The sequence below is a fragment of the Homalodisca vitripennis genome, chromosome 6 (genome assembly GCF_021130785.1).
Source record: "Homalodisca vitripennis isolate AUS2020 chromosome 6, UT_GWSS_2.1, whole genome shotgun sequence".
In the NCBI taxonomy this organism is placed as follows: Eukaryota; Metazoa; Arthropoda; class Insecta; order Hemiptera; family Cicadellidae; genus Homalodisca; species Homalodisca vitripennis.
In genome coordinates, this window is record NC_060212.1 from 8468794 (window position 1) to 8487777 (window position 18984).

Sequence of the window (18984 nt, forward strand, 5' to 3'; positions counted from 1 at the left end):
TTAATTACGCTAAACTGATTAACCCCGGACTGTGCAGGATTAATGTTACGTTAAGACGTCTCGCGACTCAAGTAGGTCGCCGGGTATTACGTTATCCGAGAAGTGATTACAACGTTTATTAAACTATACTTGGATGTTAATTACGCTAAACTGATTAACCCCGGACTGTGCAGGATTAATGTTACGTTAAGACGTCTCGCGACTCAAGTAGGTCGCCGGGTATTACGTTATCCGAGAAGTGATTACAATGTTTATTAAACTATACTTGGATGTTAATTACGCTAAACTGATTAAACCCCGGACTGTGCAGGATTAATGTTACGTTAAGACGTCTCGCGACTCAAGTAGGTCGCCGGGTATTACGTTATCCGAGAAGTGATTACAACGTTACGTTTATTAAAACTATACTTGGATGTTAATTACGCTAAAACTGATTAACCCCGGACTGTGCAGGATTAATGTTACGTTAAGACGTCTCGCGACTCAAGTAGGTCGCCGGGTATTACGTTATCCGAGAAGTGATTACAACGTTTATTAAACTATACTTGGATGTTAATTACGCTAAACTGATTAACCCCGGACTGTGCAGGATTAATGTTACGTTAAGACGTCTCGCGACTCAAGTAGGTCGCCGGGTATTACGTTATCCGAGAAGTGATTACAATGTTTATTAAACAATACTTGGATGTTAATTACGCTAAACTGATTAACCCCGGACTGTGCAGGATTAATGTTACGTTAAGACGTCTCGCGACTCAAGTAGGTCGCCGGGTATTACGTTATCCGAGAAGTGATTACAATGTTTATTAAACAATACTTGGATGTTAATTACGCTAAACTGATTAACCCCGGACTGTGCAGGATTAATGTTACGTTAAGACGTCTCGCGACTCAAGTAGGTCGCCGGGTATTACGTTATCCGAGAAGTGATTACAATGTTTATTAAACTATACTTGGATGTTAATTACGCTAAACTGATTAACCCCGGACTGTGCAGGATTAATGTTACGTTAAGACGTCTCGCGACTCAAGTAGGTCGCCGGGTATTACGTTATCCGAGAAGTGATTACAACGTTTATTAAACTATACTTGGATGTTAATTACGCTAAACTGATTAACCCCGGACTGTGCAGGATTAATGTTACGTTAAGACGTCTCGCGACTCAAGTAGGTCGCCGGGTATTACGTTATCCGAGAAGTGATTACAATGTTTATTAAACTATACTTGGATGTTAATTACGCTAAACTGATTAACCCCCGGACTGTGCAGGATTAATGTTACGTTAAGACGTCTCGCGACTCAAGTAGGTCGCCGGGTATTACGTTATCCGAGAAGTGATTACAACGTTTATTAAACTACTTGGATGTTAATTACGCTAAACTGATTAACCCCGGACTGTGCAGGATTAATGTTACGTTAAGACGTCTCGCGACTCAAGTAGGTCGCCGGGTATTACGTTATCCGAGAAGTGATTACAATGTTTATTAAACTATACTTGGATGTTAATTACGCTAAACTGATTAACCCCGGACTGTGCAGGATTAATGTTACGTTAAGACGTCTCGCGACTCAAGTAGGTCGCCGGGTATTACGTTATCCGAGAAGTGATTACAATGTTTATTAAACAATACTTGGATGTTAATTACGCTAAACTGATTAACCCCGGACTGTGCAGGATTAATGTTACGTTAAGACGTCTCGCGACTCAAGTAGGTCGCCGGGTATTACGTTATCCGAGAAGTGATTACAACGTTTATTAAACTATACTTGGATGTTAATTACGCTAAACTGATTAACCCCGGACTGTGCAGGATTAATGTTACGTTAAGACGTCTCGCGACTCAAGTAGGTCGCCGGGTATTACGTTATCCGAGAAGTGATTACAACGTTTATTAAACTATACTTGGATGTTAATTACGCTAAACTGATTAACCCGGACTGTGCAGGATTAATGTTACGTTAAGACGTCTCGCGACTCAAGTAGGTCGCCGGGTATTACGTTATCCGAGAAGTGATTACAATGTTTATTAAACAATACTTGGATGTTAATTACGCTAAACTGATTAACCCCGGACTGTGCAGGATTAATGTTACGTTAAGACGTCTCGCGACTCAAGTAGGTCGCCGGGTATTACGTTATCCGAGAAGTGATTACAATGTTTATTAAACTATACTTGGATGTTAATTACGCTAAACTGATTAACCCCGGACTGTGCAGGATTAATGTTACGTTAAGACGTCTCGCGACTCAAGTAGGTCGCCGGGTATTACGTTATCCGAGAAGTGATTACAACGTTTATTAAACTATACTTGGATGTTAATTACGCTAAACTGATTAACCCCGGACTGTGCAGGATTAATGTTACGTTAAGACGTCTCGCGACTCAAGTAGGTCGCCGGGTATTACGTTATCCGAGAAGTGATTACAACGTTTATTAAACTATACTTGGATGTTAATTACGCTAAACTGATTAACCCCGGACTGTGCAGGATTAATGTTACGTTAAGACGTCTCGCGACTCAAGTAGGTCGCCGGGTATTACGTTATCCGAGAAGTGATTACAATGTTTATTAAACTATACTTGGATGTTAATTACGCTAAACTGATTAACCCGGACTGTGCAGGATTAATGTTACGTTAAGACGTCTCGCGACTCAAGTAGGTCGCCGGGTATTACGTTATCCGAGAAGTGATTACAATGTTTATTAAACTATACTTGGATGTTAATTACGCTAAACTGATTAACCCCGGACTGTGCAGGATTAATGTTACGTTAAGACGTCTCGCGACTCAAGTAGGTCGCCGGGTATTACGTTATCCGAGAAGTGATTACAATGTTTATTAAACTACTACTTGAATGTTAATTACGCTAAACTGATTAACCCCGGACTGTGCAGGATTAATGTTACGTTAAGACGTCTCGCGACTCAAGTAGGTCGCCGGGTATTACGTTATCCGAGAAGTGATTACAACGTTTATTAAACTATACTTGGATGTTAATTACGCTAAACTGATTAACCCCGGACTGTGCAGGATTAATGTTACGTTAAGACGTCTCGCGACTCAAGTAGGTCGCCGGGTATTACGTTATCCGAGAAGTGATTACAATGTTTATTAAACTATACTTGGATGTTAATTACGCTAAACTGATTAACCCGGACTGTGCAGGATTAATGTTACGTTAAGACGTCTCGCGACTCAAGTAGGTCGCCGGGTATTACGTTATCCGAGAAGTGATTACAATGTTTATTAAACTATACTTGGATGTTAATTACGCTAAACTGATTAACCCCGGACTGTGCAGGATTAATGTTACGTTAAGACGTCTCGCGACTCAAGTAGGTCGCCGGGTATTACGTTATCCGAGAAGTGATTACAATGTTTATTAAACTATACTTGGATGTTAATTACGCTAAACTGATTAACCCCGGACTGTGCAGGATTAATGTTACGTTAAGACGTCTCGCGACTCAAGTAGGTCGCCGGGTATTACGTTATCCGAGAAGTGATTACAATGTTTATTAAACTATACTTGGATGTTAATTACGCTAAACTGATTAACCCGGACTGTGCAGGATTAATGTTACGTTAAGACGTCTCGCGACTCAAGTAGGTCGCCGGGTATTACGTTATCCGAGAAGTGATTACAACGTTTATTAAACTATACTTGAATGTTAATTACGCTAAACTGATTAACCCCGGACTGTGCAGGATTAATGTTACGTTAAGACGTCTCGCGACTCAAGTAGGTCGCCGGGTATTACGTTATCCGAGAAGTGATTACAACGTTTATTAAACTATACTTGGATGTTAATTACGCTAAACTGATTAACCCCGGACTGTGCAGGATTAATGTTACGTTAAGACGTCTCGCGACTCAAGTAGGTCGCCGGGTATTACGTTATCCGAGAAGTGATTACAATGTTTATTAAACTATACTTGGATGTTAATTACGCTAAACTGATTAACCCCGGACTGTGCAGGAGTAATGTTTACGTTAAGACGTCTCGCTACTCAAGTAGGTCGCCGGGTATTACGTTATCCGAGAAGTGATTACAATCTTTATTAAACACTACTTGAATGTTAATTACGCTAAACTGATTAACCCCGGGCTGTGCAGGAGTAATGTTACGTTAAGACGCTACTCAATTAGGTCGCTGGGTATTACGTTATCCGAGAAGTGATTACAATGTTTATTAAACTATACTTGGATGTTAATTACGCTAAACTGATTACCGGTGCAGGAGTAATGTTACGTTAGACGTCTCCCTACTCAATTAGGTCGCTGGGTATTACGTTATCCGAGAAGTGATTACAACGTTTATTAAACACTACTTGAATGTTAATTACGCTAAACTGATTAACCCCGGACTGTGCAGGATTAATGTTACGTTAAGACGTCTCGCGACTCAAGTAGGTCGCCGGGTATTACGTTATCCGAGAAGTGATTACAATGTTTATTAAACTATGCTCGGATGTTAATGAAGCATATATTGGTTACTTTAGCCGCGTCCCTCCTTTTGTGTCACTTACAGTCTATAAAGGGATATAAAACTACAAGTTCTAGCGTTTGTTTAGCTAGTATTTTAATATTAATATCCTTTTAAACGGGAACAAACACTATCCGCTGCAGTTAATCAATCATGTACACAATATTTAAAGTTTAATAACTAGAGTACTAGACCATTGTTCTACAACTCTTCGCGTGACAAGTTCCGCGCACAATGCGCACCTACTCCTTATACAGTAACTGGTTTTGTGCGTGTAAAAGCATAAATAATATTTCAAGTCCCATAATTGCGTTTTTCCTTGTTCCGATCATGTGAATATACATCCATGAGTCTGAGAAGCCTAAATTCTTTAAACAGTGCCGACTTCCGGCCCTTTTCATCTGCGTCTAGTTTAGGGGGCTATGTCTTACTATTAATACACCAAATATTGTGCTGATTCCCACCAATGTGCGATGAATAATTTTTTAGGTAATGTGGAGTTAAACTAACCTGGACATACTCTACTTCCGGTCTAAGGGGTGAAATTAAAAATCGTAACTTCCGGCCGTTACACACATATGCAGACAACTTTTTTATTTTTGCTTTGCTCATTTACATATAAAGTTATTCGGAGATAATGCATATCCTTATTAGGTTTATTTTTATCATATATATCCTAGCAATATATAAAATTGAATACAAGCTCTAAGTTCATCGTACATTCACTAATGCCATCCCTATGAACTGTTGAACATCGAAATCGATATTTTACAATGTAAACATGTTGGTAAACTGTAACTGTAATGGATTACATAAACTGTGTTCTACGTGAATCCACATTTTGATATGAAGCTAACACGTGAAGGAAACAGGATTTTTCCGGACATTTGCTACTTTGTTACTAATTTCTTGTTTTCTTGAAAAATCCTGTTTCCTTCACAATCCTTCCATCGTCAAATATAACCTTTAAAACAAAGAAGCTAACACAGATCCTATCTAATATAAATGAAGTATGAAAGAGTATGATTGTTTACAATAAGTAAATTGTGTAGTATTTATAACAAGGAATAAAACTATTTACTTATACTGAAGATATTTTTAATTTAAGATCGTTAAACTAGGTGTCTAAATCCGGAAATACTGGTGGCCACTTTAATTATAGCCTTAATATAACAATGCTAATCCTACACATAAAGTGCCATGCTAGAAAGGATTGAATCAAGTGAAATTTGTGTATTTCGTCAGGTACACAACTGAGGCAATGAGACTACCATTTTACTTATTTATAGGCGTCTCTGATGTTTAAACGACGTAAATGTTTCGTTTCGAGCTTCGTCTTCTTTCTTTGGATCTCTTCCGACGTACATGACTCTAGATTCCAAGAGTCAAGTCTGAGACAGAGTCAGTTACCAGACGCTGCAATAAAAGGAAGGTGAACTGGAGCTTAACTCAAAATTCAGTGCTAATCCTCATTCACTTTTACGAGCATAGTTTTTGTTTTAGGGTTATCGAGGAGTTCTGATTTTAAAGCTATAATTAATACGTAGTCAAACACTTTTTTTAAATTTTGTTGATACTTTATTGGATAGTTAGAAAACATAACAAATATTGTTGTACTTTAAAGTTTAAATACTCAAAACTATATTTGAAATTTAGAAACTATATTAAATCTTCCATAACGCTACAATAAAAAAGAGCATATAATTGCATGATAAAACTAGGATGTATATATAATGTTAAATATTTATTGTTATTTTTGTTGTTTGATGGTTCATGTTATTTATTGATATTTTTGTTATTGTTGTTGAATGTTAAGAGATTTGTTGCTTATATTTAACTATTTATAGAATGTTATTTGTTGATGGGCTAATATTTTATATATTTTGTTATATATCCAGTTATATAATTTATTATCTATTTATACTCTGAATAATGTATGTAGTTACATTTCCCTCTTAATGCTACGCTGTATAAAATGCCAATATTTAAAAATCTGGAGTTATAGAAGCACCACAGCCACACAAAGAGCAATATAACATTTTCTTGAAAAAGCATGAACTATAAACTGATCAAAACAAATAATTAATGAAACTGTAATTTTGTATCTTGCTTTTTTTTAGGTTTCATTATGGACCTCACCGATAAGTCATGTTGACTTGGTGGGGCCATGATTATGTAAAATGATGTGTTACAAAAAAAAAAATAAAATAAAAAAAAAAAAATAATAAATTGTTTCTATAAATAGTCGTAGTTTTATTGCAGCCGGGTTTTAAATAGTGATATCGGTAATTTTCCAAAACTTTCCTATAACTGTGAATTTTGAGTTTAGTTACATTTCGCCTCCCTCCTAGGAATCTGACGCTGTCATAGACTTGACTGCCGGAATTAGGGTTCATGTTCGTCTGAGTAGATAAAAACGATGAAAAAGTTCATTGCAGCTGGAGCTAAACTCAACATTTACATTGAATCAAGTCTTCCCACCATAGCTACGTTTCCTATAACTGTGAATTTTGAGTTTAGTTACATTTCGCCTCCCTCCTAGGAATCTGACGCTGTCATAGACTTGACTGCCGGAATTAGGGTTCACGTTCGTCTGAGTAGATAAAAACGATGAAAAAGTTCATTGCAGCTGGAGCTAAACTCAACATTTACATTGAATCAAGTCTTCCCACCATAGCTACGTTTCCTATAACTGTGAATTTTGAGTTTAGTTACATTTCGCCTCCCTCCTAGGAATCTGACGCTGTCATAGACTTGACTGCCGGAATTAGGGTTCATGTTCGTCTGAGTAGATAAAAACGATGAAAAAGTTCATTTAAGCTGGAGCTAAACTCAACATTTACATTGAATCAAGTCTTCCCACCATAGCTACGTTTCCTATAACTGTGAATTTTGAGTTTAGTTACATTTCGCCTCCCTCCTAGGAATCTGACGCTGTCATAGACTTGACTGCCGGAATTAGGGTTCACGTTCGTCTGAGTAGATAAAAACGATGAAAAAGTTCATTGCAGCTGGAGCTAAACTCAACATTTACATTGAATCAAGTCTTCCCACCATAGCTACGTTTCCTATAACTGTGAATTTTGAGTTTAGTTACATTTCGCCTCCCTCCTAGGAATCTGACGCTGTCATAAGACTTGACTGCCGGAATTAGGGTTCATGTTCGTCTGAGTAGATAAAAACGATGAAAAAGTTCATTGCAGCTGGAGCTAAACTCAACATTTACATTGAATCAAGTCTTCCCACCATAGCTACGTTTCCTATAACTGTGAATTTTGAGTTTAGTTACATTTCGCCTCCCTCCTAGGAATCTGACGCTGTCATAGACTTGACTGCCGGAATTAGGGTTCACGTTCGTCTGAGTAGATAAAAACGATTAAAAACGTTCATTGCAGCTGGAGCTAAACTCAACATTTACATTGAATCAAGTCTTCCCACCATAGCTACGTTTCCTATAACTGTGTTTCCCATAATTGTTTGTAATTCCTTTTTTGTAAGGTACGTTGAATATCCAGTTTAACCATTAGGCTACGTAGAAAGAGCAGAATCCCTTAATCCCTAAAAATCACAATCAACGTGCAATTTTTTAGTTAACTGGAACATTTGTGTGTCCTGCAGATGATCTGGTACCAGGACAGCTTCCTGCTGGACCCGACAGAGCGCAGGACAATGGAAACTCGGGCCAACAAACACACGCTAACCATCCGCAACGTGCAGAGTTCAGACTTCGGTAACTACAGTTGCGTGGCAGATAACTCACTGGGACGCGCCAAGAAATATATGGAGCTATCAGGTGAGTAAATATCGATGTTTACCACTACATTCATCATCGTACTTGAAATATATTAACTCATCAAACAAGATGTTTGGCAAAATGGAGGAATATTTTGTGGCAAAGGTGCTTTCTTACCATCTCCATCCTGGCATAAGGTAGAAGTTTTTTTGCAGCTGAACTCTCCTGCTTTAATACAACCTCCTGAGCTTAAGAGGCAAATTGAAGCCAAAACAGGTCACAACGCAAAAATCTATTATTTTCTTTGCAAAACCGTTGTCAAACGTAGTGTAGTCAAATTCACTTAAGTAAAGGACACTAAAATAGATCTTTCTTAGGACATGATGGAGATGATAAGACAACATGTTTGTCATTACATTCCCCTTCCTAGCAAGTACCAAGCACCATGGGCCATAGAATTGTTTTTTTTAGTTTTATGAAAAATTGGTTTTTACTTAATACTTGACTATTCTGAATGCATATTGCGTTTAAATAAATATTCTTTATATCATTATTTTAGGTATCATATTTAAATTGGGAATATAAAATAATCATTATTATTGTTTCACGCTTCAAAATAGCGTGTCGTTGAAACCCTTAAAGTTTAATCACTTAAAATTATTATGACAGAAAAAGTGTGTAATAAATGCTGCTAAATTTATTTGGTAATTTATAAAAAAAAATACTACTGTAAACTCGTTTTCAGGACTAAAAATAAAAATTGGCCAGGAAATACTAGAGGTACTAGCTTTTAACTGTAGTAATAAATATTACTGGTTTAAATATTTATGGTTTAAATATTTTATTATTGATACCATAAAAGTTGCAATCAAATTTTCCTACGTATGAAACATACAGTATATACAGTTGAAACCTTCGGCTACATTTAAATTGTGCGCAACTTTTTTTTATTTTCAAGAATTACAAATATCTGTAGTTAACTAATTTAATTATTATTAACAAGTGTTATAGTTTTATTTTTAATTATCTTAAGATTTAAAAGAACCTTTAAACTTTTTTGTCGCTCTTAGACCTTTTAACCCCAATATAAATACAGTTCTTTCTTAAACGTAAATATAAAATCTCTAAAGACGGACGGACAGAAGACAAGAACTCGATTTTACAATTGGGTTATCAGATCCTTTTTGATATCAACTGTCCTTCTTATAAATAAAATGATCTCATTCACTGAGGATCATGTTAATATAAAGTTTCCCTGTGGTAGCGGATTCATCCAGGTGCAGCCGGCTTGTTATGAGGAATGATACAGAAGACAAGAACTCGATTTTACAATGAGCTATCAGATCCTTGATTGATATCAACTGTCCTTCTTATAAATAAAATTATCTCATTCACTGAGGATCATGTTAATATCAAGTTTCCCTGTGGAAGCGGATTCACCCAGGTGCAGCCGGCTTGTTATGAGGAAAGATAGAGAACAGCTGTGCCGTTGCTTGTTTCATTAGTGTAGTTTCCGGGACTGTCGGCCAACAAGCATAGAGGAACAAAACGTAGACAAGTCTATGAACAAGTCTATGCTATGTATCCTACTGTCAATAATAACAAAATTATTTCCAATGTTCTTGTACTGGTATATAAAATTACCACTTTTTAGGTATTTCTTTTACGATTTAAGTTTTAAATTATTGCCATTAACTTTAAGTATCAACTTTTTTGTTATTTCCAGTTTTTTTTTTATAGATATAAACAGAAAAATATTTTATGTCGTTAGTTTAAAAAGAGTAATTGTATTAAAAATATTAAAATTACTAACACAAGCAAATTAGTGTATACTAAAATAGCATATACTAACAGCAAAAAATTGTTAGATTATTTAAGTCGATTTTATATACATATATATAATTTTCTTAACACGTAGGTCAAAGAAGTGTCTCGTCTGAAGTAACACAGTATCTAATAATATTACTTGAGCAATATCAATGGACCTTGTACATAACATGATATTCCAACGTAGCAAAACTTAACTTCACCATACAGTACATTACATTTGGCCTTGAAATGAAAAATATATTTACTATACACGTTTATAATATTTTTTTATCAAGTATTTTGTATTTACCATAGTGGTCATTTATAAATTCCACTTTTTTATTAACTATCTAGGTAAACCACGTCCAGTCAGCCATCAAATATTTTTTTTATCAAATCAGCTATTTTTTAAGGGAATTATTATAACAGTAAAGCCGGCTTCAAATGACCGAATATCAGCTTGTAATAAAGAAGCCGTATCAATCTTTTGAGACTCAGTTAATCACGATAAATCTGCCCCCCCCCTCCACCTAAACATACGGAATTGCTTTACTGGCTTTGCCAGTTTCATTTCTTATACTGTTGTCTGAAGATCGCTCTCCATAGTTGAGCTGTAATATAAAACAATATAAAAATCCACTAGATGATAGCTATCACTGTTCTTAAATATTAAAATTCCTCTGAAATATTTAGATTATCCCTTATTATATGTAATAAACCGTATAAATTATCTATTTTAATTTATTAAGGTTTCAATAACTTGTCACATACATTCTTGTTTATAATGATTTACAAGTATAAATGTAAAAGATTTATGCAAATATTGGAACATTCGGTCAGTATCTTTTCAAGTTACAAATCACGATATCATATAACAGGGAATTGGCGTTATTAGTCAAGGGTGAGTGAAGTTCTATTTAAAGTAAGCATAGATTTTAAAATATAATTACAATGGATATTGATTAAAAGTATGATTATTTTCTAAGATGATATTGTTATGTGCTTATGTTGTAAGTAATATGCTCTTGGCATGTTCATGTTGAGACGATGTTTTACGTTTCACAGGCAAACCAAGCCCAGCAGAATTTCGATCTGCTCCGTTCTCCAGAGCTAAGGACAGTTACAATCTCACGTGGCTGGTGGAAAGTTATCCTCCGCTTGAAGAAGTCCGGCTTCTCTTTCGGAAAGTCATGGTATGATTACACAATTAATTTTACTTCCATCACTTCATATAATATTCCATTAGTGTCATTATTACATTATAACTATCATGGTAAACTTTGTACACAATGCATATCAACAAGCATAATTCAAATACCACCAGACCTTATAGTCAGTTATATTTCCGTATGCTCTAAAAGACAATAGAAACAATGTCGTATTCTGCCATGAGTTATACTGTCATCATCAGTGTAAAACCCAGCTCCATTTTATTATCAAGAAACTGACACTTTATTGTGCCGTATAGCCTTTGCCGAATCGTAAAAAGCATAGAGCTTTTATAAACACATAAATCAGCCCATTGCGTGTCGTCGTAAAAATGGTTGTAAACGCGAGCTGCGGCGTACTGTATACCGCCGCATACTGTCCCAGGAGCACATATAGCCTGTCAGTCCTTGTCCTACAGGATGTCCAATAAACTATAAAACATTGCAATAAACTTTTTCGGAAATATATTACATCACGTGTACTTCAACTTTCCGTTCCGTGTGTCTACTAGCGGAGTGTGGTTATACCGGTGGTTAGAAGAGTTTTAAAAACTATTTTAAAAATTTGGAAATGTACTGAAAAGAGACAAATATAGATATTTTTCGAAAGATAACTTTTTTGGTAACGTCGGATAAAACTTAAAAGAGCGTAATAAATTTAAAAGTTTCTATGATTATTGAATAGAGACTTTTAAAATGAGTAACGCCTCGGCATTAGGTTTTGAAATCTTTAAAAAATTACTTTTATAAAAATTGGGTATTTTTGAATTTTTTGGGAGTCGAAATATAGTGGGTTTTCTTTAGAACGAAAAAGCTAGGTATCTCGGTTCCGTTGCTATACATAGCGGACCCATGGCTTTCCTCGCCTTGCATGTTATCTGAAAATAACAAGCAAGCAAAGTTAACATATCTGATTTACAAAATAACTTCAAATACTCAATACTGCTATAATTTTAACTGCTGTGTTCGTTCAAAGGCCGTTTTAGCCCTTTAAACAAATGCTACATTTCTCTAATAAAGTTCTTATTTTTTATCTTGTGATTAAACCTTCTTTCTTGTAAGACAATTGTGGTCACCTAATTAGTAGTGATTAAATGTGCTATTTTAGGTATAAGCGTCATCGTGTATATATATATACGTTTGTGATCCTTAAATATTTTATTAAATTATGTTCTCATCGTGGTGACCAATGGTGTTTACATAAGTGCTCTTAGAGTCAAATGATAGGTTCACTATTGTTTATGTTCCCAGAAACTGCGGAAAATCTTTGGAATATGTTTAAAAGAGTGATTGGAAAGAGATTGGTACTCAACAGTAGTCCTTACTTATCCTTATCCCTTCCAAATCCCAAACTTAGAAAGATTAAAGCATATCCTAACTCAGTGCAGCCTCTATAGCTCTGGTGGTAATGTTATTGTATCTAGTGAAGTTCGTATGACTACTAGGGAGAACTCTCATGATAGTTTCCCTAAGCAGAAGAGAAATAAGTTGCAAATGCAGAGTGCACAACAAACCCAATTCTCCCAAGTGATAGTTTATCGCTAGAACATAGTGATATTGGCTATTAGTGATACGACTTTTGAGAAAGGGTCAGCGTCGATGACTTTTTTCATTGACTCATATTTGTATGGAAGTGCAAACCATCCAGCACATAAACTTCAGTTCCCACTTGATGTTTATTGTATATCCTTCTTCAAGGTCCCACCACCATCATTGATATTAGCTAATTACAATACAATAAACTTACCTCTTTTCCACTGTAGCTAACTAGTTATTGTTAGTTACTATCTTAGATTACTATGTTTTGTCTTCCAAACTAATCTTCTGTTGAGATGCTGCTACTTCCGGTGCTATGTGATTGGTCAGTTCAGGCAACACTGATATTTGCCACTCAACAAATGTCCAAGGATACTGAGTATCCTCTTCCTTTAATACGGATAGGAGCCATGATCCGAAACTCCTAAATTACAATAGATCTACTCATTCAATATTACGTGTTTCACTCATGTTTCCAAATTAGACATTCGAAGCCACATAACAGTGCCATGGCTCTTTATCGCTAATCTAATTCAAATCACCCTATTTGTAACGAACTGCGATGCCTTATAACTGTTATATATAACTGTTACTGTCAGTTCAAAAAACACACTACTTACTAAAACTGTTGGTAACTTCGTCAAATGTCCTTCTTTAAAACACACGAGCCAATTACTATATTAGCTTATCAATTGGGCTAAATAAATCAATCCATTTTCGTCACCGATCAATATCAGTAATTTCAAACAGACAAAGTAACATACAAATATGTTTGTTGTACTTGACTATATTTTTTTTGGTTGTTATATTCATAGAATTCTAGTTGATAAAATACTAATTGTTTTCAATTAAATAGTTTAGTCGAATTTAGAAAACAGAGGTGGTACACTGCGTTTGTACAGGGTTTTTATTATTGAACAGGAGCACATGCATATTGACATACTTACGGTTTTTTCCGGCATCAGGGATGTCTATCCGTCTGGAAACCACCATAAGTTATTCAATACACACATCCATCATAAGTTACAAAGTTATTCAATACACTGACTATTAACTTAAATTTCATTACATTGCAATGATACCATTCACAAAACACTTGCACTGTCAAGTTGAATAGAGTTCACTTGTACCATACTCTGGGAGTAGAACACAAATAATTATGTACTCTACTGCTCTATTCTGGTAACAGGTTATAACTTGTCATAAAATAATTATAATAGTATTTCAGGTTTTCCGTTGTTGCCGGTTTTCGTGGTTACCTTTTACTACGGGATGGTCTCATGAATAATAACATGGATGAATGGAGGGACAGCCAACATTTTGAAGTAAAGAAATGAACTATTTTGTTAACTGTATTCTGTTTAGCGTTCCTGCAGGTGCCGGGCGAGTAAGTGGAATAGCGCGGTGTAGTTTTAAAACATTTTAATACTGAACTCACTATAATTGTAGCAACACAATACATTTATATATAAAATTAACTAACCACATTACAGCCAACATGGTTACCTAAGTTCTAAGTAAACCAAAAAATGTAAACATTTAAAAAAGAATGGACGAGTGAAATCATTTTCATTATCATCATCACTTTCGTGTACAATAAAACCTTAGAGTGCCAAATATTTACCAGCAAATCTCCAATAGTCCGGCAGCCATCAATAGTATAACTATATCCTGTTCCAATCTCAGACATACAACTGAAATGTGTATTACCGTCATGTAGGCTAGTACCATCTTGTTTGTTGTCTCAGATATAGTGCTATCACTATCTCGTAATTGTCTCAGATGAACGACACTCACCAGAACCACGGCAAGTGGCATGACGTCATGCTCCAGCCGACGAACGGGGAGACCTTCTCTCACCTGATGTCCTACAACATCCGGGGACTTGAGCCGGCCTCCGTGTACGAGGCTATCGTACAGGCCAAGAACAGGTACGGCTGGAACGAAGTGACCGACGCTTATCAGTTCTACACCAGAGGCCCAGGCCAGGAGATATATGGTGAGTTCGTATCAGTAATTCAATATATTTTGTTGGTTAAGGAATGTAGACAGTTGTAAAAATTGATTATTCAAGAAAGAATGGTAGGTTTCTGTTTTTCTTGACAATCAAATCCTAAAAGCAGTCTCTATGACGATATAGTATTGAAGACAATTTTGGCATTCCACAACAGTTTTGTTCAAAATCGCTTTCGCCGATTAGGGAATCATCAATTATAAAATATGAACACTAAACGCCTACATAAAATATAAAAATATGATTATCAATGTTTTCTTATATATTTTCGGCGCAATGTTTAACCAGAAACTTTCCTTTAACAAAAAAATAACAGCAACTTGTACTTTAAATTTAACTAGTTTTTTTAACTACCGCGTACGAATTCCCCACCTCAACTGTCTCGTAACAGGCTTCAGGGTGCCCTGAGGTTGCGTGCAGAATTTCAAGTCTACAAGTCACTTTATTCTCAAGATGATCAATCATACAATAAATAAAATTTTACACCTTCCCTATCCCACAGACAGAAGGAAAAATTTCTACCTAATGAGTGATAAACTCAACCAAATTCTGTTCTTGGACATGCACCATCATAGAAGTCATTCTTGTTTATGTAGAAATTAAGTTTCATGCAAAACTTTACGTCTACAGATTAAATATTTATTGATATTTATCTTGTCATGAATATATTCGCATTTTTGTTTATTGTTAGGTTTTATGTCTGTTTTTTAAAACTAAATGTTTAAACCAAGTCACTAAAATGTTTTATGTGTTGAGGTAGTTAATCTATGATAAAATCTCTTGTCTTATATTCAGTTTATTGACAAATTTATTTATGTTTATATTTTGTAGTTGCCATCATGGTTAACAACTCAAGACCAAGGTAAACATATTCGCTAACGCTCAGCAAACTCTACGTAAATATAAAACTTTATGTAAAAGTCAGTTCCTTAGCGAGATATCATGCGGACAGATAGACAAATATTTTCCAGCCTTGCTTTTTACTCTATAGTTTCACGAAAGTCCTCTTTGTTTCTAGAAACGGGCAAAAGGTAATAGCTCCTTCTAGTGAAGAGTAAAACCATGATAATTTTATTGCTAAGATATATATTTGCTTAGAATTACCTTACTTAAAAACTTGATATTTCTCACTTGTCTTATAGACGAATATTCGTTGTTATACCAAGGCAGTTAAAACATATGTCAATTTTGTCCAATTATTACTTCAATTAATTAATTTACTTTAATTTACAGCACCTGAAGGTGTATTTTACAAATGCGAAATGTACACCGTAAAAATAAAATCTTTAAAAGTATTAAAAGGTGCATTCTACTTAATTATATTAAACACTTTTCGATGCAACAATAATAATACGTTATTGTATTGGACATTGTTTCCGGTTTCAATTAGTTCCTTTTTAGATAGTTGGGAGCTTGCACATCATCTGTGTGTATGTTTTGAAACTCTTCCATTGGTAATGTAGTGATCAATATCAGTATATATGTAGGTATTTATCAATTTATATTCTCTGTCAATGAATTATTGGCTTCCAAACGAATAAAATGTGGAGGATTTTCAGCTAAGGTGTACTTTTCAAATATTTTGTTTCAACTTAGAACTTAAATTACCTATAGTAGTAATGAATATATATAATTTATTTACAATAAACTATCAATGTTTAGTATTTCATTTGTAATTTCCTATTACTACTATAAAAAATAATTGATTACTTGTAAATTTGCCGTTCAAAATGTATTTATATCTCCTTTAATATCCATAGGTGTCCTTAATATTGTGGTTATTTAAAACGACTATGTCTGGTCGGATAATAACATTAGACATTTTTCAATATGTTTTTATGGTCTGTTTGACAGTAAACATTTTATAAATGTACAGCGCCTATTTCGTGAGTTTCGTAATAAACATTTCGTAATTGTTCGATGATATGCTTCAATTAAATTCAAACTGATGCCTTATAAACATCTAATATGTGTTCAATGATTACTATACCTTGAATAATCATTTCATATGTACTCGTATCCAATGAATAATGCACCTTGTTTTGAATATAAACCTTTCAGAAGATTCCGATAATAGTCCAGTTCTATACTTTATTGGTTTTGTGGGATGAAATAGTAAGTGTTATTCTTGTAAAATATCATGAGATGTTTCATTAAGATATGCAGAATTTATAAGTAACGTAGATAATATATGTGCACTTAAATATAAATATACAACTAAGAAAAAGTAGAAATCTGCCAACTGAAGACCGTCTTGGTCTGACGTAATTGCAGTGCACTGTTGAATCAGGCTTTGTACATAAGTAAAGCTGCACAAACATGTTTTAATTGCGCCGAGGATCATCGCCGTACTCCGTGGTCCTAAACCAACAAAATAGTACAAATTAGGTCGGAACATCGAGGGATCTCGGCAAATACCAATCCCACGGACAAGGCCACTATCCGTACATCGCCTTGGGCCCTGCGTCACAAACGCACCCCCCACCCCACAACCAACCCCCCACTACAACACACAACCCTCAGCCACTTAGCTCTACAGTGCTGGTAGCGCATTGCAATACTATCATTACAATACCAGCTGATAGAGCAATCTGAGTGTTAAGTATTTTAATTTATTTGAAAATTATAGTAAGTTGAATAGAAAATTCCCTACATTTTACTATACGGAGGCCTCTCTGACCCTATCTACTACTTGTTACTAAACAAAAAATGTTGGTTTAGATTTAGTTTATCATAAATATGTTACTAGTAGTACCATAGTTAAAACAACCTTTATGGTACTCACGTGATCTGACCTTCAGTTTGAGTACTATCTCGTGGGATATTTTTTTTTTACTTTCGCCAGAAGTACGGGAGGCGCCACCGAAGCTCGTACTGGTAGCCAGGGGCATTTCCGATCGGTACTTTCGGTCCTCAGATTTCGTCACAGATCTTCCAACTTTTCTGACTTTATATCACGTAAACGCTCGTAAATTTTAACTTTAACTTTTATATTTATAATACGTACTTATATATTTAACTAACTATATTGTGTTTTAACACATAGTAGATAGGAGCAGAGTGGCCTCCGGATATTACCTAAGTACCGATGATTTGATAAACAGCTTAACATATCGTCTATACTTGTTTATGTGCTATTGTATCCTCTTGGTTGATATTCGTAACATTGCGGTTAATATTAAAACCAGTGGCAAGATCATTTTATTGTTACATCTTGAATATATTGATATGTGGTTTTTTTTAATTCAACCATTAATTGTGGCTGTCCTGTAAAACATCACAATCTGTAACAATGTGCTGTTACTCTCTTTCTATTTGTTAACGCTGCAGTAGTATACAATGTCTAGTTATTCATTTTTTCCTTGTTTAGATTTTACCCAATAGAATTCATAGCTGGGTTTACTGTTTATTTTAAAATTTTACAGGAAATAATTTATCATCGCAATAAAGTATAAATTGTACCTAAAAAGTCTTATTATTATATGTACTAGAGCTTTTTAGTTTGTTGTTTTAATAACACAAAACAAAATTTAATTCATTAGTTGTTGGATGCAACTTTATTTCACACTCGCCGGTCGGGTAAAGCGATTAAATTTTCAAAACTTTCCTGATTCTACGGAAAGCAAACCTTCAATATGAGTCATTTAAAGCATAAAATAATGATTATCTAAATAACTTGGTACAATTGTATTATTTTAGTCTCCATTTTACACTTTGTAAAGCTGTTGTTTCTATATCATTATGTTTATAGATTTGTTGTAACTTTATCGTTCATTGTATTTAATCTACATTTTTATATGTATCGTGATGATAATACCCTGGCATTGTGCTCACATCAGAGAGCGGAAAGTAATACCTTCACTCAATAAACCCCCACCGCAGATTGCTGTTCAACTCCTATATAGAGAAAAGAATTTGTAAGATACAGTATTTTATTCATTGTATTGTAGCCTATGTATTGTATTTCAGTGATAGTATAAGTATGAGAATATTCAATCACTTGTAGGGCTGAAAAATTTATTATTTGTTTGTCTGTCTATCTGTAACAAAATAATGACGTATATACTTGAAAATGTGCATGAAGCTTAATTAATATATGAAGAACCCTTGCTATGTTGTATGTTGCTACATGTCACTCTATGGGATTTGGCTGATCGTTATCGAATATCAAATAGGTAATATATCATGATAA

The 18984-nt window shown here is 35.0% G+C and overlaps 1 protein-coding gene across 1 annotated transcript in view; it reads left to right on the plus strand.

Moving 5' to 3' along the window:
* The window catches only part of LOC124364091 (lachesin-like), a 98734-nt gene that overhangs the window by 74550 nt on the left and 5200 nt on the right, over positions 1 to 18984 (plus strand). The window contains exons 7-9 of the mRNA XM_046819274.1: positions 8111 to 8285; positions 11100 to 11227; positions 14561 to 14777. Of these exons, the coding sequence (XP_046675230.1) occupies positions 8111 to 8285; positions 11100 to 11227; positions 14561 to 14777 (520 nt within the window). The remainder of the gene's footprint in view (positions 1 to 8110; positions 8286 to 11099; positions 11228 to 14560; positions 14778 to 18984) is intronic.